Source organism: Leucoraja erinacea, chromosome 26 (genome assembly GCF_028641065.1).
Source record: "Leucoraja erinacea ecotype New England chromosome 26, Leri_hhj_1, whole genome shotgun sequence".
NCBI classification, from domain to species: domain Eukaryota; kingdom Metazoa; phylum Chordata; class Chondrichthyes; order Rajiformes; family Rajidae; genus Leucoraja; species Leucoraja erinaceus.
Window position 1 is genome coordinate 30896378 of NC_073402.1, and position 27458 is coordinate 30923835.

The 27458-nt window shown below is 50.1% G+C and overlaps 1 protein-coding gene across 3 annotated transcripts in view; it reads right to left on the reverse strand.

The window, feature by feature from the left end:
• Positions 1 to 9100: 9100 nt before the first annotated feature.
• The window catches only part of LOC129709930 (polycomb protein SCMH1-like), a 76603-nt gene continuing 58245 nt past the window's right edge, over positions 9101 to 27458 (reverse strand). For 2 of the 3 annotated variants that reach the window (XM_055656622.1, XM_055656621.1), the window contains 8 exons: positions 26053 to 26303; positions 24619 to 24748; positions 23209 to 23409; positions 22125 to 22313; positions 18570 to 18701; positions 17757 to 17957; positions 13261 to 13406; positions 9101 to 10128 (listed from right to left, as the gene is read on the reverse strand). In XM_055656622.1, the coding sequence (XP_055512597.1) occupies positions 10003 to 10128; positions 13261 to 13406; positions 17757 to 17957; positions 18570 to 18701; positions 22125 to 22313; positions 23209 to 23409; positions 24619 to 24748; positions 26053 to 26303 (1376 nt within the window). In that variant the 3' untranslated portion in view covers positions 9101 to 10002. The remainder of the gene's footprint in view (positions 10129 to 13260; positions 13407 to 17756; positions 17958 to 18569; positions 18702 to 22124; positions 22314 to 23208; positions 23410 to 24618; positions 24749 to 26052; positions 26304 to 27458) is intronic. The other variant, XM_055656623.1, reaches the window with a different exon arrangement.

Here is a 27458-nt window from a genome sequence, read left to right on the forward strand (position 1 = left end):
CCTCTGACTAAAGAAATTCCTCCTCATCTCCTTCCTAAAGGAACGTCCTTTAATTCCGAGGCTGTGACCTCTGGTCCTAGACTCTCCCACCAGTGGAAACATCCTCTCCACATCCACTCTATCCAGGCCTTTCACTGTTCGTAAAGTTTCAATGAGGTTCCCCCCCCTCATCCTTCTAACGTTATAGAGAAGGATCTCCTCTTCAAGGATCTACTATCAATGAACCAATAAAAGTCTAATTGCAGAAATGTATCATTTTAAATCTGTTCAATATCGCCAGGTCTTCAGTAATTGAGGGTGTTGGTTTGCCGAAGAATGTTTTGTTGGGAAAGACTGCATGAAACACACTCTGCTGGCTCATTCTGTACAGGATTCCAGTGTGCATTATTCCAGATAGAAACATAGAAATTAGGTGCAGGAGTAGGCCATTCGGCCCTTCGAGCCTGCACCGCCATTCAATATGATCATGGCTGATCATCCAACTCAGTATCCCGTACCTGCCTTCTCTCCATACCCCCTGATCCCCTTAGCCACAAGGGCCACATCTAACTCCCTCTTAAATATAGCCAATGAACTGGCCTTGACTACCCTCTGCGGCAGAGAGTTCCAGAGATTCACCACTCTCTGTGTGAAAAAAGTTCTTCTCATCTCGGTTTTAAAGGATTTCCCCCTTATCCTTAAGCTGTGACCCCTTGTCCTGGACTTCCCCAACTTCGGGAGCAATCTTCCTGCATCTAGCCTGTCCAACCCCTTAAGAATTTTGTAAGTTTCTATAAGATCCCCTCTCAATCTCCTAAATTCTAGAGAGTATAAACCAAGTCTATCCAGTCTTTCTTCATAAGACAGTCCTGACATCCCAGGAATCAGTCTGGTGAACCGTCTCTGCACTCCCTCTATGGCAATAATGTCCTTCCTCAGATTTGGAGACCAAAACTGTACGCAATACTCCAGGTGTGGTCTCACCAAGACCCTGTACAACTGCAGTAGAACCTCCCTGCTCCTATACTCAAATCCTTTTGCAATGAAAGCTAACATACCATTCGCTTTCTTTACTGCTGCACCTGCATGCCTACCTTCAATGACTGGTGTACCATGTCACCCAGGTCTCGCTGCATCTCCCCTTTTCCTAGTCGGCCACCATTTAGATAATAGTCTGCTTTCCTGTTTTTGCCACCAAAATAGAGAACCTCACATTTATATGCCCAGCAGTTTTTAAACTCCGAGGTTTTCACACCTCCAACATTCAATGGCATTCTTGGGGAAGATTTGTAAACAGAGCAATCAGTGGTGTGATTGAAATCCTTGCATTTGGATCACCAGCTCAGGCCAGTATGCCACCTTAGTTGGGTTTAATATTGAGGGATAGTGAAATTTGGTTTGTTTTTTTGTTGCATGTTATCCAGTCAGCGGAAAGATTATACATGATTACAATCAAGCCATCCACAGTGTAAGGATGCAGGATAAAGGGAATCATTCTTTTATGTAAGATTCATGTTCAATAGACAATAGGTGCAGGAGGAGGCCATTCGGCCCTTCGAGCCAGCACCGCCATTCAATGTGATCATCCCCATTCAGTACCCCGTTCCTGCCTTCTCCCCATATCCCCTGACTCCGCTATTTTTAAGAGCCCTATCTAGCTCTCTCTTGAAAGCATCCAGAGAACCGGCCTCCACCGCCCTCTGAGGCAGAGAATTCCACAGACTCACAACTCTGTGTGAGAAAAAGTGATGGGAGCAGAGTTAGGCCATTCAGCCCATCAAGTCTTCACCGCAGGTGCAGGAGGAGGCCGTTCGGCCCTTCGAGCCAGCACCACCATTCTTTGTGATCATGGCTGATCATCCACAATCAGAACCCCGTGCCTGCCTTCTCCCCATATCCCTTGACTCCACTAGCCCCTAGAGCTCTATCTAACTCGCTTTTAAATTCATTCAGTGACTTGGCCTCCACTGCCCTCTGTGGCAGGGAATTCCATAAATTCACAACTCTCTGGTATAAAAGTTTTTCCCCATCTCAGTTTTAAATGGCCTCCCCTTTATTCTTAGACTGTGGCCCCTGGTTCTGGACACCCCCATCATTGGGAACATTTTTACTGCATCTAGCTTGTCCAGAGCTTTTATAATTTTATGTTTCTATAAAATCCCGCCTTACCTTCTAAACTCCAGTGAATACAAGCCTAGTCTTTTCAATCTTTCCTCATATGACAGTCCCACCATCCCGGGGATTAACCTCGTGAACCTACGCTGCATTGCCTCAATAGCAAGGATGTCCTTCCTCAAATTAGGAGACTAAAACGGCACACAATACCATATAACCATATAACAATTACAGCACGGAAACAGGCCATCTCGGCCCTACAAGACCGTGCCGAACAACTTTTTCCCCTTAGTCCCACCTGCCTGCACTCATACCATAACCCTCCATTCCCTTCTCATCCATATGCCTATCCAATTTATTTTTAAATGATACCAACGAACCTGCCTCCACCACTTCCACTGGAAGCTCATTCCACACCGCTACCACTCTCTAAGTAAAGAAGTTCCCCCTCATGTTACCCCTAAACTTCTGTCCCTTAATTCTGAAGTCATGTCCTCTTGTTTGAATCTTCCCTATTCTCAAAGGGAAAAGCTTGTCCACATCAACTCTGTCCATCCCTCTCATCATTTTAAAGACCTCTATCAAGTCCCCCCTTAACCTTCTGCGCTCCAGAGAATAAAGACCTAACTTATTCAACCTATCTCTGTAACTTAGATGTTGAAACCCAGGCAACATTCTAGTAAATCTCCTCTGTACTCTCTCTATTTTGTTGACATCCTTCCTATAATTGGGCGACCAAAATTGTACACCATACTCCAGATTTGGTCTCACCAATGCCTTGTACAAGTTTAACATTACATCCCAACTTCTATACTCAATGCTCTGATTTATAAAGGCTAGCATACCAAAAGCTTTCTTTACCACCCTATCTATATGAGATTCCAATACTCCAGGTGTGGTCTCACAAGGACCTGTTTACTCCTATACTCAAATCCTCTCGTTATGAGGGCCAAAATGCCATTAGCTTTCTTCACTGCTTGCTGCCCCTGCATGTTTACTTTCAGTGACTGAAAGCTGATAGGCCAGTTTTGCATCTGGATGGCATGAACGTTGAGAACAGCACCTCATATTCCGCCTGGGTTGCTTGCGCCCGGATGGAATGAACGTTGAATTCTCCCAATTTTGCTAGCCCTTGCTGTCTCCTCCCCTTCCTTAGCCCTCGAGCTGCCTCCTCCCATCCCCCCCCCCCCCCCCCCCCCCCCCGCCCTCGGGCTCCTCCTCCTCCCTTTTTCCTTCCTTCTCCCCCCCCACCCCCCATCAGTCTGAAGAAGGGTTTCGTCCCGAAACGTTGCCTATTTCCTTCGCTCCTAGATGCTGCTGCACCCGCTGAGTTTCTCCAGTATTTTTGTCTACCTTAGGCCAGTTACATGTTCCATGACTCTACTGCAGGTAAGGCTTCCACCAGCTGAGGGCGCCTCCCCAAGTAGAATCTAGAGTGAAGGAACATTCTCCAGTTTTGGTCCAAATTAACCCGTAAAACTCCCAAAATAAACCAACCTGGTTATCCCAAATATAATCTCCTCACGGGGCAGGTGTGGAAGGAAGATGGGTGTGTATTAAAGATAGTAAATAGAAGGTGATAATCTGGAACAAAAGTTGCAAGTACTCAACATTGAGGAGATGCAAGGAACTGCAGATGCTGGCACCTTAAAGACACAAAGTGCTGGAGGAACTCAGCGGGGTCGGGCAGCATCTGGGGAGGGAATGGACAGACCATGTTTGGGGTCGGGACTCTTCCTCAGACTGTTTGGAAGAACTAGTTGGGTTTTTCCAATGCTGGACAAGGAATGCTGGAATAACTCAGTGGGAGGGAAGGAGAGAAGTTTCTGGTCGAGACCCTTCTTCAGACTGAGAGTCAGGGGAGAGGGAGGTATAGAGATGTGGAAGGGCGAGATGTGAAAATGAGAGATCAAAGGGGAAGGGGTTCCCAATGCAGTCTATCAGTAGCACTCAGATACAACCTCCGCCTGCTTATAATGGCCTCTCTATAAAGCAATACCTTTATCATCGGGGTGCGTTTCTTCCACAGCCTGTGAGTGGGTTTCTTTGTTTTATTTAGATACAAGTTGTGCCTGTGACCTGATGTAACAAAGGGCCGTGAGACATGATGCAGTAGTCGCCCCGCCCGCTCTCCAGCCCAGCTACGGGCTAGGGACAAGGTCCACATCACCTTGGAAGCCACGGTTGGTTAGCATGGGCAAGTTCGGCCGAAGGGCCTGTTCCCACACTGTGTGAGTCTATGACTCTCTCCATAGCAGCCCTTCAGATGGTGATCTGCCATGGTTGGTAGTTGGTTTAACTTGGGAGTATTGCGTACAGTTTTGGTCTCCTAATCTGAGGAAAGACATTCTTGCCGTCGAGGGAGTACAGAGAAGGTTCACCAGACTGATTCCTGGGATGGCAGGACTTTCATATGAAGAAAGACTGGATAGACTCGGCTTGTACTCGCTAGTATTTAGAAGATTGAGGGGGGATCTTATAGAAACTTACAAAATTCTTAAGGGGTTGGACAGGCTAGATGCAGGAAGATTATTCCCGATGTTGGGGAAGTCCAGAACTAGGGGTCACAGTTTAAGGATAAGAGGGAAATCTTTTAAGACCGAGATGAGAAAATCTTTTTCACAGAGAGTGGTGAATCTGCGGAATTCTCTGCCACAGAAGGTAGTTGAGGCCACAGTTCATTGGCTATATTTAAGAGGGAGTTAGATGTGGCCCTTGTGGCTAAAGGGATCAGGGGGTATGGAGAGAAGGCGGGGATGGGATACTGAGTTGGATGATCAGCCGTGATCATATTGAATGGTGGTGCAGGCTCGAAGGGCCGAATGGCCTCAACTCCTGCACCTATTTTCTATGTTTCTATGATGGTCTCGCTGGTCAATGGTGTAGGGAGTGGCCCATGGCAGAGTAGGTCCATTGGAAACTGATCCTTGACGGCGACCTCACTCCCGTCCTAGTCTGCTCCAAAATTTGACACTTTGACCACTAATACTTAAATTTTGGAAACAGACACCAGTCCCTACAGTGAAGATGTGAATTACAGATATGTCCGAGACACTACATTTGGAAAACATTAGGCTTGTCTTGGCGGGAAAACTGGATCAATTCCTTAAGACTTGGAACACCCTTTACTGAAACTTTATAACAATAGTATGGTGAAACACTAATTTAAATTTAAATCTGATGTTATGTTGGGTGGGTGGGGGGGGGGGGGGGGGGGGGGGGGGGGGGGGGGGAGCGGGAGCAAGGGAGCAAGGGGCAAGGCATATCTCCATTTTTGTCCTTATTCCTCTCTATCTTTCTGCCACACTGCTTTGGTAGTTTAGGGGACTTTTTCTTGTTCTTCTATACTTTATCCCCTAACTTTTTCCTTTCTTGCTTAAAAAAAATGTAAAAAAAGTTGTACACAAAGCACTGGGGTAACTCGGCAACATCTCTGGAGAACAAGGATTGGTGATGTTTTGGGTCAGGACCCTTTCTTCAGACAGAGTCTCGACCCAAAACATCGCCCATTCCTTCTCTCCAGGGATGCCGTCCGTCCTGCTGAGTTACTCCACCTCTTTGTGCCTATCTTCTGTCTTCTGATCAATCTCTGGAGAACATGGATAGGCCACCTTTCTTCAGAAGTAACGTCCCGACCCTAAACGTCGCCTATCCATGTCCTCCAGAGATGCTGCCTGGCCCGCTGAGTTACTCCAGCACTCGGTGTCTTTTTTTTCTGTTGACCAGCATCTACAAAGTTTGCAAAGTTTGTAACATTTCATCAACACCCTTCTCTGTTGCATGAGGCGACGAGTTTCTGAAGCAAAACTCAGTGCTGGAGGAACTCAGATAGCAACTGGGGAGGGACAGGGACAACCGAGGATTCTGATCGGTCTGAAGAAGGGTTCTCTGCCCGAAACGTTCTCCCTCCACAGACGCTGCCTGGCCTGCTGGGTTCCTCCAGCACTTTGTGTTTTGCTGAAGCTTCCGGCATCTGCAGTTCCTTGTCGCTTGTCGGAATGGGGGGCGCCGTACGATTGGCAGCCCCGTTTGTTTTTTAGACTTTTTAAAATTTTTAGTGTGTGTTCTGGGCAGGTGTTATACACCTGCACGGGAAGGTAGGCGCTCCTGCCACCACCAGTCTCGGGCAGATGGGGCTCGTCAGCCTGGGAAGGCAGTCCATCTAGGAGAGGGAAAACTCTGATTTAGAACCTCCACTGCCTTGTGGCCATATCCAGTCATGGAAGAGGCTCCTGGAGTAAATCTCAAGTAAATCCGGAGTCGGACCCCCTAAGGCAGTTTGTCGTTGTGTACAACCTCGCTCTGGCAGCTCCTGCGATGGCGCTGGTGCCAAACTGTAACGGCCCTGCTGTTCCTCTGGATCGATCAGCGACGTGGAGAGGGGGGGAGACGTGCTGCATGGGCAACAGCCTGTCCTCCATGTGACATCGATCGCCCAGGCTTGCATCCGATCAGGATGCATCACCCATGACCGAGGGGGGGGCCTACTATTAGTGTGTGTAATGGGACTGTCCCACTGTACGAGTTCATTCAAGTGCTCTCTCGAGTTTTAAAACTAAAATCAAACTCGTGGTAAGCACGGAGAATGAACGTAGCGGGTACGTCGGAGCTCGGGGACGTCTCTTAGCGGCTCGTAACGCTAACGGCAGGTACACGGAAAACGCGGTAATTTCGTGCAGATTTTTCAACATGTTCCCCGTGTACTGACGAGCGGCCATTACCGTAAATCTCTTGAGATCGAATTAGGGCAAACTTGGGAGAACTCTTGAATTAAGTCGTACAGTGGGACAGCCCTATTAAGAGTTTGTGTAAATCTTCTCCGGTTTATTTTATGTGGGGGGAGGAGGAAACTTATTTTTCAGTTTCTTACCTTGCTGGAGATGCGATTAATATTCAGATCGCATTCTCTGGTTGCTCTGCAGCCTACCATCGATGGAGCTAGAGGCCTCTTCGGACTGACCTTTGGGTCAAACCGCGGCCTGCGGACTTTACATCGGGAGCTCGCAGTCTCGGGAGAGGCCGTGGATGTCGGCATGTGGAGGACTACAGCTGCGTCACCTGTTGATAAGCCATTCGGCCCATCTTGTCCCAGTCACAGTGGCGCTGCGGTAGTTGCTGCCTTACAGCGGTTTGTACGTTCTCACCGTGACCTGCGTGGGTTTTCTCCGAGATCTTCTGTTTCCTCCCACACTCCAAAGACGTGCAGGTTTGTAGGCTCATTGACTTGGTAAATGTAAAATTGTCCCTAGTGGGTGTAGGATATTGTTAGTGTGCGGGGATCGCTGGTCGGCATGGACATGGTGGGCCGAAGGGCCTGTTTCTGCGCTGTATCTCTAAACTAAAATAAACTAAACGTGCAAACTCCGTACAGACAGCACCCGTGGTCAGGATTGAACCTGGGTCCCTGGTGCTGTGAGGCAGCAACTCTTTCCCCATTCCTGCCTTCTCCCCATATCCCCTGACTCCGCTATCTTTAAGAGCCCTATCCAGCTCTCTTGAAAGCATCCAGAGAACCTGCCTCCACCGCCCTCTGAGGCAGAGAATTCCACAGACTCACAACTCTGTGTGAAAAAGTGTTTCCCCATCATCATAAATGGCTTACCCCTTATTCTTAAACTGTGGCCCCTGGTACTAAACTGCCCCAATATTGGGAACATGTTTCTCGTCCCTAGAGTGGCCAAACCCTTAATAATTTTTTATGTTTCAATTAGATCCCCTCTCATCTTTCTAAATTCTAGAGTATACAAGCCCAGCCGCTCCATTCTCTCAGCATATGACAGTCCCGCCATCTCGGGAATTAACCTTGTAAACCTACGCTGCACTCCCTCAATAGCCAGAATATTCTTCCTCAAATTTGGAGACCAAACCTGCACACAATACTCCAGGTGTGGTCTCACTAGGGCTCTGTACAACTGCAGAAGGACCTCTTTGCTCCTATACACAACTCCTCCTGTTATGAAGGCCAACATGCCATTGGCTTTCTTCACTGCCTGCTGTACCTGCATGCTTACATTAATTGACTGATGAACAAGGACCCCCAGATCCCGTTATACTTCTCCTTTTCCAAACTTGACACCATTTAGATAATAATCTGCCTTCCTGTTTTTGCTACCAAAGTGGATAACCTCACATTTATCCACATTAAACTGCATCTGCCCATTCACCCAACCTGTCCAAGTCACCCTGCATTCTCATAGCATCCTCCTCACAGTTCACACTGCCACCCAGCTTTGTGTCATCTGCTAATTTGCTAATGTTACATAATCCCTTCACCTAAATCATTAATTTATATTGTAAATAGCTGCGGCCCCAGCACCGAGCCTTGCGGTACCCCACTAGTCACTGCCTGCCATTCTGAAAGGGACCCGTTAATCCCTACTCTTTGTTTCCTGTCTGCCAACCACTTCTCTATCCATGTCAGCACTCTACCCCCAATACCATGTGCCCTAATTTTGCCCACTAATCTCCTATGTGGGACCTTATCGAAAGCTTTCTGAAAGTCCAGGTACACTACATCCAATGGCTCGCCCTTGTCCATTTTGCTAATTACAGCCTCAAAAATTCCAGATGATTAGTTAAGCATGATTTCCCCTTCGTAAATCCATGCTGACTCGGCCCGGTGCTGTAAAGGGCCAGTCCCACTTGGGCGACATTTTTGTTGACAGCCTGAATGGTGTCGCATGTAGTGGCGCGCGGTGGCACGCGCTGAGGCACGAGACTTTGTGCATCTACCCGATCTACTCTCCTCATGAGTCTCAACGTCGAAACGCCGCCTATTTCCTTCGCTCCATAGATGCTGCCTCACCCGCTGAGTTTCTCCAGTATTTCTGTCTACCTTCTATAACTTAACTGAGCAGTTTGGGGAAAGGGGCACCTGCTTTGTGCATTCGTGGCTTTCCCTCTCTCTCACCCAGCGTACAAAATGCAAGAGCTTTAACATGTCGTTGAGGCCACAAGCGAATGGCAATCACCGCCAACACTAAAAAAATACAGCAGCTACTGGAAATTCTGATTAAATTCATTGATGTCCATTGTAAACAGTTTCTCTCGCTGCAGAGGCTGTCTGATGTGTTGACAACGAACGCCCAGCCTCTCTTGGCTTATCTCGGCAGTTCCAACGGGAGAGAGAAATATGTAACAAAAAAAAATAAAATAACAGATATAAATTGGCAGACAGGAATATGGCTGATAAACGACAGCGATATCTGGAGTGAGAAGGAACTGCAGAGGCTGGTTTAAACCCGAAGACGCATACAAAATGCTGGAGTAAAGGGCCTGTCCCACTTGGCGATTTTTCTCGGCGACTGCCGGCATCATTGACTGACGTACCAGGTCAGCGGAAAATCCGCGGCGTAACGATGTATCGGCGCGCGCCGTTTCTTCAAGTGTCGCAACATTTTTTTTGTCGCCGCTGGAGTTCAAAATCATTTGGCAACACCGATATGACACTGGCAGTCGTCGAAAAAATCGCCAAGTGGGACAGGCCGTTAACTCAGCGGGACAGGCAGCGCATCTCTGGAGAGAAGGAATGGGTGGCGTTTCAGGTCGAGACCTTTCTTCGGACTAGACCTGAAACGTCACCCATTCCTTCTCTCCAGAGATGCTGCCCGTCCCGCTGAGTTACTCCAGCATTTTGTGTCCATCAGCGATATCGGGAGTGTTTGCTTAATACACTTCATCTCAGTTGGATGGACAAACATCAGTCTGGTTTAGAACAAGCCGGTCTTGTTCCAAGGCTGTTTCTCCAGTGCCATGTTTCAATGGAGCAGGAATCCATCCTGCTTTGAGCTTCTGCTTAATCCACGGGCCAGAATCCTGGAAATACCCTCGGCGTTGAGTTTTATTCGCCCCATTATGGTGTTTCTTGCTGTGGAGGGCAGGGGTGGTTCAGGCTGATCGAGTCCACGCTCAGAACTTGCCCAGCTTCAGTCTGTCGATGTGGAAGCAAATTTTCAGGGCCGGCCCCAGCTTGAGTCCCATGTATTTCATCATCATGTCACTCCGTAGTAACAACAAGGCCTTGCCATCAATCTCCTGCCAACAACAACATTGAACGCTCTGTTAGATCAAGGTCACCCGTGATAGAAGATGAATCAGGCCATTCGGCCCGTCAAGTCTACTCCGCCATTCAATCATGGCTGATCTATCTCTCCCCCCCCCCCCCCCCCCATTCTCCCCTGCCTTCTCACCATAACCCCCAAGGAAACACTTCTTCACACACAGAGAGTGGTGAGTCTGGAATTTTCTGCCTCAGACGGCGGTGGAGGCCAGTTCTCTGGATACTTTCAAGAGAGAGCTAGATAGGGCTCTTACAGATAGCGGAGTCAGGGGACATGGGGAGAAGGCAGGAACAGGGTACTGACTGGGGATGATCAGCCATGACCACATTGAATGGCGATGCCGGCTCGAAGGGCCGAATGGCCTACTCCTGCACCTATTGTCTATTGACACCCATACTAATCAAGAATCTATCTAACTCTGCATTAAGAATATCCATTGACTTGGTCTCCACAGCCCTCTGTGGCAAAGAATTCCACAGATCAACAAAACTCCTTCCTAAAGGAACGTCCTTTAATTCTGAGGCTCCCTCTGGTCCTAGACTCTCCCACTAGTGGAAACATCCTCTCCACATCCACTCTATCAAGGTTTTCTCTCCTGTGTGGGAAGGAATTTCAGATGCTAGTTTAATTTAGTGTTCTAGCGTGGAAACAGGCCCTTCAGCCCACCGAGTCTATGCCGACCACCAATCACCTGTATTGATTGATTTATGAACCCAGAGACATGGGTTTGATCCTGACAATGGGTGCTGTCTGTACGGAGTTTGCACGCTGTTCCTGTGACCGCGTAGGTTTCTCCGGGCGCTCCGGTTTCCCCGCTCCACCCCACATACCGGGAACAATTGACAGAAACCAATTAACGTACGAAGGGAATACAGAGAGAACATGCAAACTCCGTACAGACAGCACCCGTAGTCAGGATCGAACCGGCAGCATCTCTGGAGAGAAGGAATGACATTATGGGTCTGAGCCCTTCTTCAGTCTGGAAGAAGAGGGGGAGGGGAGGAAACTGGAGGTAGAAAAAGGCCAGTACAAATCAAGGCCAGTAGCAGTTGACCAAGGAAGGGTGGAGCCCACAATGGTCTATTGTTGGCAGTGGTGGGAGGGAAGGGGGCAACAATGCAGCTGCTAATCAAGAAGATCACCAGGGGCAGCACGGTGGTGCAGCGGGTAGAGCTGCTGCCTCACAGCGCCAGAGACCCGTTCAATCCTGGCCACGGAGTTTGCACGTTCTCCCCGTGACCCGTGTGGGTTTTCTCCGGGTGCTCCGGTTTCCTCCCACACTCCAAAGACGTGTAGGTTTGTAGGTTAATTGGCCCTCTGTAAATTGTCCCTAGTGTGTGTAGGGTGGAACTAGTGTAGGGATGAGCGGTGGTCGGCATGGATCCGATGGGCCGAAGGGCCTGTTTCCTTCCACGCTCGCTGCATCTCCAAGCAACGAAGGGGTAAAGGATGCAAAACTTTATATAACTCCACGATCGCACGATTAAATCTCTGGCCATCGTTCAAATCCCACAAATCATTTGCAATATTCCTCAATGTCGTTAAGACGGGAGGATTAACTTTGCTTGCCTTTGATATGCCCACTGCCTTGTTGTGACTTGATGTAAAGCAGGCTGCAGTCGTACAGGAATGTCACAAGCCGCACTAAACTAGTTCTCCAACAAACCCTCTTTGAACAAACTGTTTTTCATGCGGCCGATATGATTAATGCAAGCGGCATAAACAATGGGGCTGCAAATGTTACCAACCCTGACTTTCTGTGAGAACGTTGGTTTTACAATCTCTACACAAATTAATATTATCTTTGTGCGGAGAAACTCCTGAGGGGGAAAGGATGCAACTGGACACAAGGAACTGCAGGTGCTGGCTTACAACGGGAAAAAAATGACAGTGTGCTGGAGTAACTCCACGGGTCAGGCAGTATCTCTGTAGAACATTGGCGTTTGACCACCATACTTCAGACTGTTGCGTTGGGAGTGGGTGGGTGGATGGAGAAAGCTGGGAGAGAGGAGGGGCAGGACAAAGTCTGGCAGGTAATAGGTTTTTCCAGGTGAGGTATATTTTTTTGATGGGCAAATGGGTGGACAAAGGCCGGAGATAAATAGATGAAAGGTGCGCGATTGGCAGAGAAGAGGAACGTATTGTGAAGTCAGAGGGAGGAATACAGGTGGAAGTGGACAAATGGGGGGGGCAGAGTGAAGAGGGGGGGGGGGGGGGGGGGGGGGGGGAAGGGAATGGGGAGGTGGGGGGGGAAGGGGGGGAGGGGGGGGGAGGAGGGGGGAGGGGGGGGAGGGGGGGGGGGGGGGGGGGGGGGGGGGGGGAGAGGGGGGGGGAGAGGGGGGGGGGGGGGAGGGGGGGAGGGAGGGGAGAGGGGGAGAGGGGGGGGGGGAGAGAGGGGGGGGGGGAGGGGGGGGAGGGGAGGGGGGGGTGGGGGGGAAGAAAGTAAGGGTAGTTTGTATATTAAACACCTAAATTTGGACAATTCAATAGCGTTGGCTTGTCCAAATATTTTTTTTATCAAGGCAAGGGCTGCATCATTAGATCAAGGTTACACAACTTGGAAATCAAAGAGTTTTTTGGCCATAGGCGGGGAGTCAAGAATCAGAGCACATAGGTTGAAGGTGAAAGGGGAAAGATCATGAAGGCTAACTTTTTTACACAAAGGGTGGTGGGTGTATGGAACAAGCTGCCGGAGGAGGTGGTTGAGGCTGGGACTATCGCAATGTTTATAACCATATAACAATTACAGCACGGAAACAGGCCATTTCGGCCCTACAAGTCCGTGCCGAACAACATTTTTTCCCTTAGTCCCACCTGCCTGCACTCATACCATAACCCTCCATTCCCTTCTCATCCATATGCCTATCCAATTTATTTTTAAATGATACCAATGAACCTGCCTCCACCACTTCCACTGGGAGCTCATTCCACACTGCTACCACTCTCTGAGTAAAGATTTAATAAATATTTGGACAGGTAAATGGATAGGGCGGGTTTAGACAGAAATGGGTCAAACGCAGGCAGGTGGGACATGTCGGTCGGTGCGGGCAGGTTGGGCCGAAGGGCCTGTGTACGTGCTAGCCGACTCTATGATCTGCGGACATACGTGTTTCCGGAAGAGGTCAGCGTGGGGGCCCAGAGAGAGTGGGTCGGCATCCCGAACAAACTGCATCACGTCCTCCACTGCCCAGCTGGACGGGTCCCTGCTGGCCATCCGAGGAGCATCCCGAGTCCCGCTAAACCTCTCCGAGCCTAGGGGGGGAAGAAAATCACATTAAAAATTACATAGCAGCAGTCTCGGGGGAACTGCAGACTCCACCGGCATCTCGAGCAAAACACAAAGTTCCGGATGAACTGGTCAGGCACACAACGCCAGAGACCCGGGTTCCATCCTGACCGCGGGTGCTGTCTGAATCTGTACTGAGTTTGCACGTTCCTCCCGCCACTGGGTTTCCTCCGGGCGCTCCGGTTTCCTCCCGCACTCCGAAGACGTACAAGTTTGTAGGTTAATTGGCTTTGGTATAAAAAAACAATTTAAATTAATTGTCCCTAGCGTGTAGGATGGTGTTAGTGTACGGGGATCGCTGGTCGGCGTGGACTCGATGGGCTGAAGGGCCTGTTTCCGCGCTGTATCATTTAGGTGTAAAATAAAGCATGGGTGGGTGGAATGGACGGACAACGGCTCAGCTCAGGTCTCACCTCTCCCTCTTGTCCAATCCCCCCTCCCCCTCGCCTTTATATTTCACTCCTCTTCTCACCTCACCTCACCCCCTTTTGTCTCCTTTACTCCACGCATCCACCAATCACCCCCCCTCCTCTCACCTGTATCCACCTATCACTCACCTGAGTTTGCCCCACACACCAAGTTCATTTCTAGCTCTCCCCCCCTCCCCCATTCAATTGTTAAGTGGATAGAAGGAAGGGGTGACGTTTCGGGTCGAGACACTTCTTCAGACAAAGGAAGGTTTGTTGGACTACTTTACAGGGAGAGGTTGAGCAGGTCGAGGTGGGCCGAAGGACCTGTTTCCGCGCTGTATCTCTACAGTAACTCAGTGGGACAGGCAGCATCTCTGGAGAGAAGGAATGGGTAACGTTTCGGGTCGTGACCCTTCTTCAGATGAGAGGAACTGCAGATGCTGGTTTATTTCTATTTAAAAACATAGTGCTGGAGTGGCTCAGCGGTTCAGGCAGCATCTCTGGAGGACAAGGATTGGCGACACTTCTGGTCAGAATCCTTCTTCAATGCTCCCAATGTTGGGCGAGTCCAGAACCAGGGGCAACACACAATCTTATACTAAAGGGGAGGTCATTTAAGACTGAGGTGAGAAAAAACTTTTTCACCCAGAGAGTTGTGAATTTGTGGAATTCCCTGCCACAGAGGGCAGTGGAGGCCAAGTCACTGGATGGATTTAAGAGAGAGTTAGATAGAGCTCTAGAGGCTAGTGGAGTCAAGGGATCTGGGGAGAAGGCAGGCACGGGTTATTGATAGGGGACGATCAGCCATGATCGCAATGAATGGCGGTCGTGCTGGCTCGAAGGGCTGAATGGCCTCCTCCTGCAACTATTTTCTAATCAGTGCGAAGAAGGGTCCCGTCCTAAAAACACATTTTGATCTGATACCAGAGGCAGTGTGTGTGATGCGATAGAAATTGTGATTTCTACTTAAAAAAAAAAAATCTTGTTGATGTTACCCTTTGAAGAGGTGACTCATGGAAACCAAAATGACCACAGTTCAAGGTGCTGCGGTTTTAGTTTCGAGATGCATCACGGAAACAGGCCCATCGGCCCACCGAGTCGGTGTAAGTATGACGTACAGGCGGAAATTGGCCTCGACTCACCATCAACTCCACCCACACTGCACGCAGACAATAGACAACAGACAATAGGTGCAGGAGGAGGCCATTCGGCCCTTCGAGCCTGCACCGCCATTCAATGTGATCATGGCTGATCATCCCCAATCAGTACCCCGTTCCTGCCTTCTCCCCATATCCTCTGACTCCGCTATGTTTAAGAGCCCTATCTAGCTCTCTCTTGAAAGCATCCAGAGAACCGGCCTCCACCGCCCTCTGAGGCAGAGAGTTCCACAGACTCACCACTCTCTGTGAGAAAAAGTGTCTCCTCGTCTCCGTTTTTAAAGGATTTCCTCCTTATTCTTAAACTGTGACCCCTTGTTCTGGACTTCCCCCAACATCGGGAACAATCTTCCTGCCTCTAGCCATGTCCAACCCCTTAAGAGTTTTGTAAGTTTCTATAAGCTCCCCTCTAAATCTCCTAAATTCTAGAGAGTATAAACCAAGTCGATCCAGTCTTTCTTCTTAAGACAGTCCTGACATCCCAGGAATCAGTCTGGTGAACCTTCTCAGCACTCCCTCTATGGCAATAATGTCCTTCCTCAGATTTGGAGACCAAAACTGCACGCAATACTCCAGGTGTGGTCTCACCAAGACCCTATACAACTGCAGTAGAACCTCTGCACCTCCTATACTCAAAGCCTTTTTATGAAACCTTAACAATCTTTATGTTTTTTCTTCACTGCCTGCTGCACCTTCTAAGCTCCAGACTGGTGTACCAGCCCACCCGTCTCGCTGCATCTCCCCCTTTCCCAATCGGCCACCGTTTAGATAATAATCTGCTTTCTCGTTTTTGCCACCAAAATGGATAACCTCACATTTATCCACATTAAACTGCATCTGACAAAAATTTGCCCACTCACCCAGCCTATACAAGTCACCTTGCAGTCTCCTCATCCTCCTCACACCAACACTGACCCCCAGCTTTGTCATCCGCAAACTTGGAGATATTGCCTCATTCCCTCATCCAGATCATTAATATATCTTGTAAATAGCTGGGGTCCCAGTACTGAGCCTTGCGGTACCCCACTAGTCACTGCCTGCCATTGTGAAAAGGACCCGTTTACTCCTACTCTTTGCTTCCTGTTTGCCAGCCAGTTCTGACGGTTTCCAGACCAATCTTGAGACCCCCAATGCCAGGGGAGAGGTTTGTTCTATTCTTATTGGGACCTCTGTATCGAAACTTGCTGGTCGTCCTGATACACCGTTCCACTGGATCTCCCCTATCCACGTCTAGTTAGAAGGGTCTCGATTCCCGAAATTCGTCACATGATTTACCTTCCGTCCAGAGATGCTGCTTTCCCAATGATTTCACCACCAGCATTTTGTGCTCTATCTTCGGTAATAACTGACTCTGCAGTTTCCCCACTACCGATGTTAGCATAACTGGTCTGTAATTCCCCATTTTCTCTCTCCCTCCCTTCTTAAAAAGTGGGGTTACGTTTGCTACCCGCCAATCCTCTGGAACTACTCCAGAATCTAAAGAGCATCTGCAGTTCCTTCTTAAACAAGATTATTAAGGGTTTGGACCCTTGGGTTTCGGCACGAAACGTTACCTATTTCCTACCTGAAGTGTTTCGGCCCGAAACGTTGCCTATTTCCTTCGCTCCATAGATGCTGCTGCACCCCGCTGAGTTTCTCCAGCCTTTTTTGGGTACCCTTAATAATCTATAGTTTTCGATAAGAGCCCTTCATCCTTCTACCGTCGAGAGTGTACAAGCCCAGCCGCAGTTCTTTGTGAAACGTGTTCACAGTCCCGGCCATCCCGGGAATTAACCGGTGGGCTGACTCAGGGACAGCTTCTACCCCTCTGTCATCAGGCTTCTGAACGGCCCTTCCATAAGCTGGGGTACTGTCCGATTCACCTCTACCCCATTGCGGACATTGGACTTTTGTCTCTGCAACTGATGCTGATGCTACAATGCTGAGAATTGTATTCTGTGCAGGAAGGAACTGCAGATGCTGGTTTAAACCAAAGATAGACACAAAATGCTGGAGTAACTCAGCGGGACAGGCAGCATCTCTGGAGAGAAGGAATGGGTGACGTTTTGGGTCGAGACCCTTCTTCACACTGAGAGTCAGGGGAGAGGGAAATTCTATTCTTTATTCTGAACTCTGTACCTTTGCTGTCGACTCTGACTGGATTGTTTTCATGGACGGTAATATCCAGTCTGAAGCAGGGTCTCGACCCGAAACGTCATCCATTCCTTCCCTCCAGAGATGCTGCCCGTCCCGCTGAGTTACTCCAGCATTTTGTGTCTCTCTTCGGTAATGTCTGATCTGTTTGGTCGGCAGCATTGTTCTGCGTAGGGGCCGGGACGCACGTCTGTGAGTGGATGGCGGGTCACATCTATCACGTGTGTACACATGGATCCCGCCCCGGGATGGCAGGCATCAAATCACACGTTCGCAGAAGGTAGACAAAACAGCTGGAGAAACTCAGCAGGGGTGAGGCAGCCTCGTGCGGTCCTTGCATGTCTCACCCGCTGAGTTTCTCCAGCATTTTTGTCTACCGTCGAATTTTACAGCAGCTGCAGTTCTTTGTGAAACGTGTTCACAGACGGTGCGCCGGTGGCTTTGCGCAGGAAGCGGTACGGCCAGAGCTCGTCGGCGCTCGGCGGGCTGGATGATTACGGGCGATGGGCCGCATTCGGCCTGGGGGCCGCAGGTTGCCGGCCCGGGGGCCGCAGGTTGCCGGCCCAGGGGCCGCAGGTTGCCGGCCCCTGCTTTAGGCTGCGGTGTGAAACGTTACCTCCAGAGCTGTGTCGGTGGAAGGAGGCGGCCCCGGTTTGCGTGAGGCTCATCGAGTGTTGCAGCGACCGGTACGATCGGAACTCCTTGGAGTTGCGACTCATGGGGCTGGTGGGCGTTATGGAGTTCATGGCAGAATCCATGGGGTCCAGGCGGTGGTCCGCGGGGCCTGGGTGTCCGTCCTCAAGGATGAATGTCTCCCCTGGGGGCAAGAAACCATCCAGCATTAGTTTAGTTTAGAGATACCGTGCGGGACCCGCTTCCGGGCCGCCACCACCAACACACACACACACACGCCACCCTATCCACGCGCGCACACACACATACACACACACACGCACACACACACGCACGCACACACGCACACACACACGCACACACGCACACACACACACACTGGGGACAATTTACATATTTTTCACCATTCACCAATTCACCTACAAACCTGTACGTCTTTGGAGTGTGGGAGAAAACCAAAGATCTCGGAGAAAACCCACGCTGGTCACGGAGAGAACGTGCAAACTCCGTTCAGACAGCACCCGTAGTCGGGATCGAACCTGGGTCTCCTGGGCTGTGAGGCAGCCACTCTACCGCTGCGCCACCTTGCCGCCCCTGACTGATAATCAGAACCGTATTCATCAAAACTGGTGTGGCGCAGCGATAGAGTTGCTGCCTCACAGCGCCAGAGACCAGGGTTCGATCCTGACTACGGGTGCTGTCTGTGTGGAGTTTGTATGTTCTCCTCGTGACCTGCGTGGGTTTTCTCCGGGTGCTCTGGTTACCCCCCAGCTTCTCACATTGGCATCAAACTTACCTTCACAGGGATGCTGGTCAGTTTTGGACACTTTGGGCGATAGTGGAGCACTGTAGGGTAGGGCATCTGATGTGTACCTCTTAGTCCTTCTTTCATGGCCCTGAACACCTCTCCCGGCCCATTCATATTTCCCTGGGGAAAGATGAACAGCTTTAGTTTCAGATATACAGCGCGGAAACAGGCCCTTCGGCCCACCGAGTCCGTGCCGACCAGCGATCCCCGCGCACTTACACTCGCAAAACACGAACGCACTGGGGACAATTATTACATTTACACCAATGCCAATTAACCTACAAACCTGCACGTCTTTGGAGTGTGGGAGGAAACCGAAGATCTCAGCGAAAACCCACGTGGTCACGGGGAGAACGTGCAAACTCCGTACAGGCAGCACCCGTAGTCGGGATCGGGACCGTAGTCAGTCTGAAGAAGGGTTTTGGCCCAAAACGTTGCCTATTTCCTTCGCTCCATAGATGCTGCCTCACCTGCTGAGTTTCTCCCGCTGAGTTTCTCCAGCATCTGCAGTTCCTTCTTGAACATTTTATCTAGTCGGGATCGAACCCTGGTCTCTGTCGCTGCGCCACCGTGCCGCGCAGCTGTTTATTGAAACAATGCAAAGTTTCCTTTCCCTGGCTCTCTGGGAGTTTGCTGGTTACGTTGCTATGGTTGCTGAGTTCATAGCAAAAGGATTTGAGTATAGGAGCAGGGAGGTTCTACTGCAGTTGTACAGGGTCTTGGTGAGACCACACCTGGAGTATTGCGTACAGTTTTGGTCTCCAAATCTGAGGAAGGACATTATTGCCATAGAGGGAGTGCAGAGAAGGTTCACCAGACTGATTCCTGGGATGTCAGGACTGTCTTATGAAGAAAGACTGGATAGACTTGGTTTATACTCTCTAGAATTTAGGAGATTGAGAGGGGATCTTATAGAAACTTACAAAATTCTTAAGGGGTTGGACAGGCTAGATGCAGGAAGATTGCTCCCGATGTTGGGGAAGTCCAGGACAAGGGGTCACAGCTTAAGGATAAGGGGGAAATCCTTTAAAACCGAGATGAGAAGAACTTTTTTCACACAGAGAGTGGTGAATCTCTGGAACTCTCTGCCGCACAGGGTAGTTGAGGCCACAGTTCATTGGCTATATTTAAGAGGGAGTTAGATGTGGCCCTTGTGGCTAAGGGGATCAGAGGGTATGGAGAGAAGGCAGGTACGGGATACTGAGTTGGATGATCAGCCATGATCATATTGAATGGCGGTGCAGGCTCGAAGGGCCGAATGGCTCTACTCCTGCACCTAATTTCTATGTTTCTATGTTACACACCTTCTATCGACGGCCCCAAAGTGGACATGGTTGAATGCTTTGAGTGAATATCACCAGCAACTTGGCCTGGGCCAGCCATGTCCAAGCGATGACCAAGAAAGCACACCAACACCTCCACTTCCTTAGGAGGCGTAGGAAGTTCGGCATGTGCTGGCGGCGCGACTCACCCGTTGCAGCGGCCCCTACAGCCTGTCTGTCTTTTTTTAATTTTTTGTCTAGTTAAATGTAGTGCTTGGTGTTTTTTAATAGTATTTTTAAACGTGTTAAATGTGGAACAGCTCCGGGGGGGGGGGGGGAAACTATTTAAATCTCTTCCCTGTCCGGGAGACCCGACTTTTTCCCTGTCGGGTCTCGGCTGTCGTTGGGGCCTAGCACCGTGGAGCAGCCTCCAACCTGAACGACCCGGGGGCTCGGGAGACTGCGGAGCTGCGGATCAAGGACTCACCATCGTCGGGGGGGTGGCCTGCCTCGGGAGCTGGTTAGCGGCGGCAACTCGCTGCTGCGGCTCGACTCCTGGGGCTCGGAGGCTCCAGCAACGCAGCCGCAGGTCCGGTGGACCGGGGACATCGGGAGCTCGCGGGTCAGGAGAGAGAGAGAGAGAGACCGCTTCCCGGAGCACCCGCAACGCGACTTCTCCAGCCGGTGTCACGGCTGGAACAACCCGGACCGGGACAGTACATCACCCGGCACGGCTTCATGGCCGTGGGACTCACCATCGCCCGTGGGGGTTCCAACCTTGGACTTTCAGACCGGGAGCGGGGCCGTAAATCGCCCCGCGCGGCCTAAAATGGCCGTGGGACTCATCATCGCCCGCCTGGGGCTTGGACATCGGGAGAGACACGGAGAACAGGGGAGAGAAAAGACTTGCCTTCCATCACAGTGGCTTCACTGTGATGGATGTTTGTGTGAATTTAATTATGTGTATGTCTGTAAGACAGTGTCTTTGTTTGTATGGCTGTGGAAACAACATTTCGTTTGAGTCTCACTGGGGCTCAAATGATAATAAATTTGTATTGTATTGTATTGTATTGTATTGTATGTCCCCAACTCTCACCAACTTCTACAGATGCGCCGTAGAACGCATTTTCTTGGGACGCATCATAGCACGGTTTTGGAACAGCTCCGTCCAAGACCACGAGAAACTACAGAGAATTGTGGACGCAGTCCAGACCGTCACACAGACCAGCCTCCCTTCCATCGACTCCTCACGCTGCCTCGGCAAGGCCAGCAGCATCATCAAGGACCAGTCACACCCCGGCCACTGCCAGCTGTTATCAGGCAACTGAACCATCTCACTACAAGCAGAGAGCTGTGCTGAACTACTATAGAAACATAGAAACATAGAAATTAGGTGCAGGAGTAGGCCATTCGGCCCTTCGAGCCTGCACCGCCATTCAATATGATCATGGCTGATCATCCAACTCAGTATCCCGTACCTGCCTTCTCTCCATACCCTCTGATCCCCTTTAGCCACAAGGGCCACATCTAACTCCCTCTTAAATATAGCCAATGAACTGGCCTCAACTACCCTCTGCAGCTATCTACCTCTTTGGTGACCCTCTGACTATCCTTGATCGATAGCAGAGTTGGGGTTTCGGGGAGAAGGTACTGACTGTGGATGATCAGCCATGATCACATTGTATGGAAGGAACAGCTTCTTTCCGGCGGCTGTCACTCTACTCAACAACGCTACCTCGGGTCCTGCCAATCACCACCCCCCCCCCCCCCCCCCCCCCCCCCGGACACTTACTATTTTTTTTAAAATTCAAATCGTTTGCTATGTTGCTCTTCAAGGGAGATGCTAAATGCTTTTCGTTGTCTCTGTACTGTACACTGACAATGACAATTAAAATTGAATCTGAATCTGAATCTGGTAGTGCTGGCTTGAAGGGCCGAATGGCCTCGACTCCTGCACCTATTGCCTTTACTTGTTTTATCTTGCACCAAATGTTATTCCCATATCAGGTATCTGTACACTGTAGGTGGACAAAAGTGCTGGAGAAACTCAGCGGGTGCGGCAGCATCTATGGAGCGAAGGAAATAGGCAACGTTTCGGGCCGAAACCCTTAAGGGTTTCGGCCCGAAACGTTGCCTATTTCCTTAATGCCTCTGTCCCACTTAGGAAACCTGAACAGAAACCTCTGTAGACTTTAGGCAACATTTCGGGCCGAAACCCTTCTGGAAATAGGCAACGTTTCGGGCCGAAACCCTTCTTCTTCCTCCGGATGCTATCTGTTACCTGGCATGAAGCGATCATTCTCGTAGTCACAGACGTTGTGGTTGGCTGGGTTGCACTGACTGAACGGCTGGTTCCCAAAGAGGTTGTCGCACCGCAGACTGTGGCAGAGTTTCTCCAGAAAGCGCAAGGCGTAGACCACGCTGTTCACAGCCGGCAGGTTTAACGTATGCTGTTCGTGGTCAAATGTAGCTGAGGAGGCAGCACAGAGAAAGGGAATTAAATTGTTTAAGAAAGAACTGCAGATGCTGGAAAAAATTGAAGGTAGACAAAAAATGCTGGAGAAACTCAGCGGGTGAGGCAGCATCTATGGAGCAAAGGAATAGGTGACATTTCGGGTCGAGACCCTTCTTCAGACTGATGTGGGGGTGAGTCGGACCTGAAATGTCACCTGTTCCTTCGATCCGTAGATGCTGCCCCACCCGCTGAGTTTCTCCAGCATTTTTGTCCATGTTTATCTTACAAACTTCTTAAGGGGTTGGACAGGCTAGATGCAGGAAGATTGTTCCCGATGTTGGGGAAGTCCAGAACAAGGGGTCACAGCTTAAGGATAAGGGGGAAATCCTTTAAAACCGAGATGAGAAGAACTTTTTTCACACAGAAAGTGGTGAATCTCTGGAACTCTCTGCCACAGAGGGTAGTTGAGGCCACACAGTTCATTGGCTATATTTAAGAGGGAGTTAGATGTGACCCTTGTGGCTAAGGGGATCAGGGGGTATGGAGAGAAGGCAGGTACGGGATACTGAGTTGGATGATCAGCCATGATCATATTGAATGGCGGATGGTGCAGGCTCGAAGGGCCGAATGGCCTCTACTCCTGCACCTATTTTCTATGTTTCTATGAAAGCTAGGGCATAGGAAATAGGTAACGTTTCGGGCCGAACCCCTTCGGGATTCGGCCCGAAACGTTGCCTATTTCCTTCACTCCATAGCTACTGCTGCACTACTGAGTTGGATGATCAGCCATGATCATATTGAATGGCGAATGGTGCAGGCTCGAACGGCCGAATGGCCTACTCCTGCACCTATTTTCTATGTTTCTCATCATCAACAGAGAGCTGACGGACGTGGGGAGTTGCACGCTCACCTGATATCACCTCCCCGCCGTGCCCCTGCTTCAGGAAGGAGAAGACCACCTTCTGATTGTAGGCGCAGTCGATGCAGGCTTGCGCGGCCTGCTGGAGGACCACCGACGCACGTGCCGGCCCAAAGTGGTCGGGCAGCTGCTGGACCTTCTTCCTGTCCAGGTGCGGGCCAGCGTTGCCGTTCTTGTTCAAGTAAACGCACACTGCGCGTGGACACAAGAGCAGAGAAAAATGCCGTCACCCTCCAGAGCCACATTCACAAGGTCATAGGAGCAGAACCAGGCCATTCGGCCCATCTACTCAACAACCCGGCGTACACAGCAAGGGCCAGGAAGCGAGCGGGCAAGATCATCTCTGACCCCCCCTCTCACCCTGGCCACAAACTCTTTGAATCACTTCCCTCTGGAAGGCAACTCCGGACTGTCAAAGCTGCCACAGCCAGACATAAAAACAGTTTTCATCCACGAGGAGTAGCTCTACTCAACAGCCAAAAATCTGTAGCCTCCATTGGATCTGGTATTTTGTTGGTTCACATGCTTGATCAATGGTGTTTTATCATTCATGTTTTATTATTATTAATGTTTAGTGTTTTCTGAATCATTTGTAACTGTCACTGTACGTCATGTTGTTACTTGTGGGCGGAGCACCAAGGCAAATTCCTTGTATGTGAATACTTGGCCAATAAACTTACTTACTTACTTACATTCCATCTATCCCTCCTAACCCCATTAACTAAATTCCTGGGGTGGGAGATTGCAACCTTCACGGGGTCCGCCCTGTTTCGACGAATGCAATCAACCCGGCATGCACAATCAAATAAGATCAAATAGAACAAGTTGTCCTACAACTTCAGACTGTGCACGCCACACGCAAGAAGAACTAAATTCCTCCTCATCTCCTTTCTAAAGGAACGTCCTTTAATTCTGAGGCTGTGCCCTCTAATCCTAGACTCTCCCACTAGTGGAAACATCCTCTCCACATCCACTCTATCCAGGCCTTTCATTATTCGGTACATTTCAATGAGGCCCCCCCCCTGAAACTGCCTCATTTCTCCCCAGCACGGAGGCTGTCCGACTGTCCTGCCGATCACATTTCATCTTTGGATGATCGGCCGTGATCATATTGAATGGTTTGAGGGGCCGAATGGCCTACTCCTGCACCTATTCTCTATGCCACCTTCCCCGAGCTGACAATGATCTCTTCTACATTTTCCTTGATCTCCATCTACTTTGATCTTTCGTTTTCACATCTCACCCTTCCTTATCTCTGCGTCTCCCTCTCCCCCCTGACGAAGAAGGGAGGGTCTCGACCCGAAACGTCACCCATTCCTTCTCTCCGGAGATGCTGCCTGTCCCGCTGAGTTAGTCCAGTGTCTATCTTTGCCGCAGTTGCTAGCTACTGCGTTAGCTCACCTGTTGGGGATTGCATGATGGTGGTGCTGGGGATGGTGGCTGCATCGTGGGGGACGGTGCTGGTGTCCGGCTCCGGGGTGCTAATGGTCGGTGACGTCGGCACGGGGCTCTGGATGACTCGTGGTTTCCGCTGCAAGATCAAAGCGCCAGACAGAACGAGACAGTGAGCGGTGAACAGCGGTGCGTCTAACCGGGCTACGCATGTGGACTCTTCTACATCGGCGAGACCCAAACGTAAACCGCGCGATCGTTTGGTTCAACCTACCCGATCTCCCGGTTGCCAAACACTTCAACTCCCCCTCCCATTCCCACACTGACCTCTCTGTCCTGGGCCTCCTCCACTGTCAGAGTGGGGCCCAAGCGCAAATTGTAGGAACAGCACCTCATATTTCGCTTGGGCAGCTTACACCCCAGCGGTATCAACATTAACTTCTCTAACTTCAAATCCCCTCCCTCCGTTCCCCCTCCCCCACCCTCTGAAGTCGTCTTGTTCAATCTCGTTGTCTGTAACTGGTTTTCACCCGGCCCACAGCTGACAATGGCCCGTTTCCTGGTCTCCGTTATCATCATTACTGCTTTTGTATATCTTTCTTTCATCTGTTCTGTATCTCTCCATATCACCGCCAATATCTCTCCTCTCCCTTTCCCCTGACCATCGGTCTGGCAAAGGGTCCCGACCCGAAGCGTCGCCCGTTCCTTCTCTATATAAAATTATGGACAAGCTAGATGCAGGAAAAATGTTCCCAATGTTAGGCGAGTCCAGAACCAGGGGCCACACACAGTCTTAGAATAAAGGGGAGGCCATTTAAGACTGAGGTGAGACAAAATGTTTTCACCCAGGGAGTTGTGAATTTATGGAATTCCCTGCCACAGAGGGCAGTGGAGGCCAAGTCACTGGATGGATTTAAGAGAGAGTTAGATAGAGCTCTAGGGGCTAGTGGAGTTATTGATAGGGGATGATCAGCCATGATCACAATGAATGGCGGTGCTGGCTCGAAGGGCCGAATGGCCTCCTCCTGCACCTATTGTCTATGTTTCTCCCCGGAGATGCTGCCTGTGTATGAGCTGGTAGTTGAACGTGGAGGGTTGTCTAACCCAACCCAGCTTAGAAACATAGAAACATAGAAATTAGGTGCAGGAGTAGGCCATTCGGCCCTTCGAGCCTGCACCGCCATTCAATATGATCATGGCTGATCATCCAACTCAGTATCCCGTACCTGCTTTCTCTCCATACCCCCTGATCCCCTTAGCCACAAGGGCCACATCTAACTCCCTCTTAAATATAGCCAATGAACTGGCCTCCTTCCTGGTCCAGAAATGCCGGAGTAACTCAGCGGGACAGGCAGCATCTCTGGGGGGAAGGAATGGGTGACGTTTGGGGTGGAGACCCTTCCTCAGACCCCGACTCTCCTCCTCCTCCTCCTCCTCACCCACCTTACTGCCAGGTTTCGGACCTCTCTTCTTTGGGAGTTTCAGCGGCTCCAGGGGTTTGGCGGCCGGAGGGACGGGGCTGCTTTGCGTCTCCGCCTTGCCGTCGCCCGCCTGTCCCGTCCGGCTGCGTTTCCGGCCGGGCTTGCGGCCACGGTGTCCGGCCAGCGTGTCCGACACGCCCTTCACCAGCACCTGCATGCTCTGCTTCTCAGATTCCTCCTCCGCCGACACCGGCAGGCTCTTGGGAATGACGGCTACGGGCAAACAATAAACCGGGAGACACGTTAAAGGCCAACTTGCACGCAAAAACCCCGCACCCCTCCGGACGATTCTGTACCCCACTACCGACACGGGGCGCTGCCTCAGCCACAAGCCATGGACCATGGCCACTACAGGCATGCCAAGGCCACTAGCCATGAAATATGGCCACTAGCCACAAATATAGGGCCACCAGATACACACCATGGCCACCAAAATTGTACACCATACTCCAGAACTGGTCTCACCAATGCCTGTACAAGGCATTGGTGAGACCAATTCTGGAGTATGGTGTACAATTTTGGTCGCCCAATTATAGGAAGGATGTCAACAAAATAGAGAGAGTGCAGAGGAGATTTACTAGAATGTTGCCTGGGTTTCAACAATTAAGTTACAGAGATAGGTTGAATAAGTTAGGTCTTTATTCTCTGGAGCGCAGAAGGTTAAGGGGTGGACTTGATAGAGGTCTTTAAAATGATGAGAGGGATAGACAGAGTTGATGTGGACAAGCTTTTCCCTTTGAGAATAGGGAAGATTCAAACAAGGGGACATGACTTCAGAATTAAGGGACAGAAGTTTAGGGGTAACATGAGGGGGATCTTCTTTACTCAGAGAGTGTTAGCTGTGTGGAATGAGCTCCCAGTGGAAGCAGGTTCGATTTTATCATTTAAAAATGAATTGGATAGGTATATGAACGGGAAAGGAATGGAGGGTAATGGTCTGAGTGCAGGTAGATGGGACTAGGTGGGAGTAAGTTGTTCGGCACGGACTAGAAGGGCCGAGATGGCCTGTTTCCGTGCTGTCATTGTTATATGGTTATAGATACACATCATGGCCACTAGATACACAACACTGCCACCAGATATAAATACCATGGCTACTAGAAGTAAGAAAGGCATTGTTCTATCTGGGATATATGACAATAAAACACTCTTGTCTCTCTTGACCGCGTGGGTTTGCTCCGGGTGCTCAGGTTTCCTCCCACACACCAAAGATGTTAATTGGCTTTGGTAAAAATTATTTAAAAAATAGTATAGTTTTGTGATACAGTGTGGAAACAAAGGTAGACAAAAATTGCTGGAGAAACTCAGCGGGTGCAGCAGCATCTATGGAGCGAAGGAAATAGGCAACGTTTCGGGCCGAAACCCTCG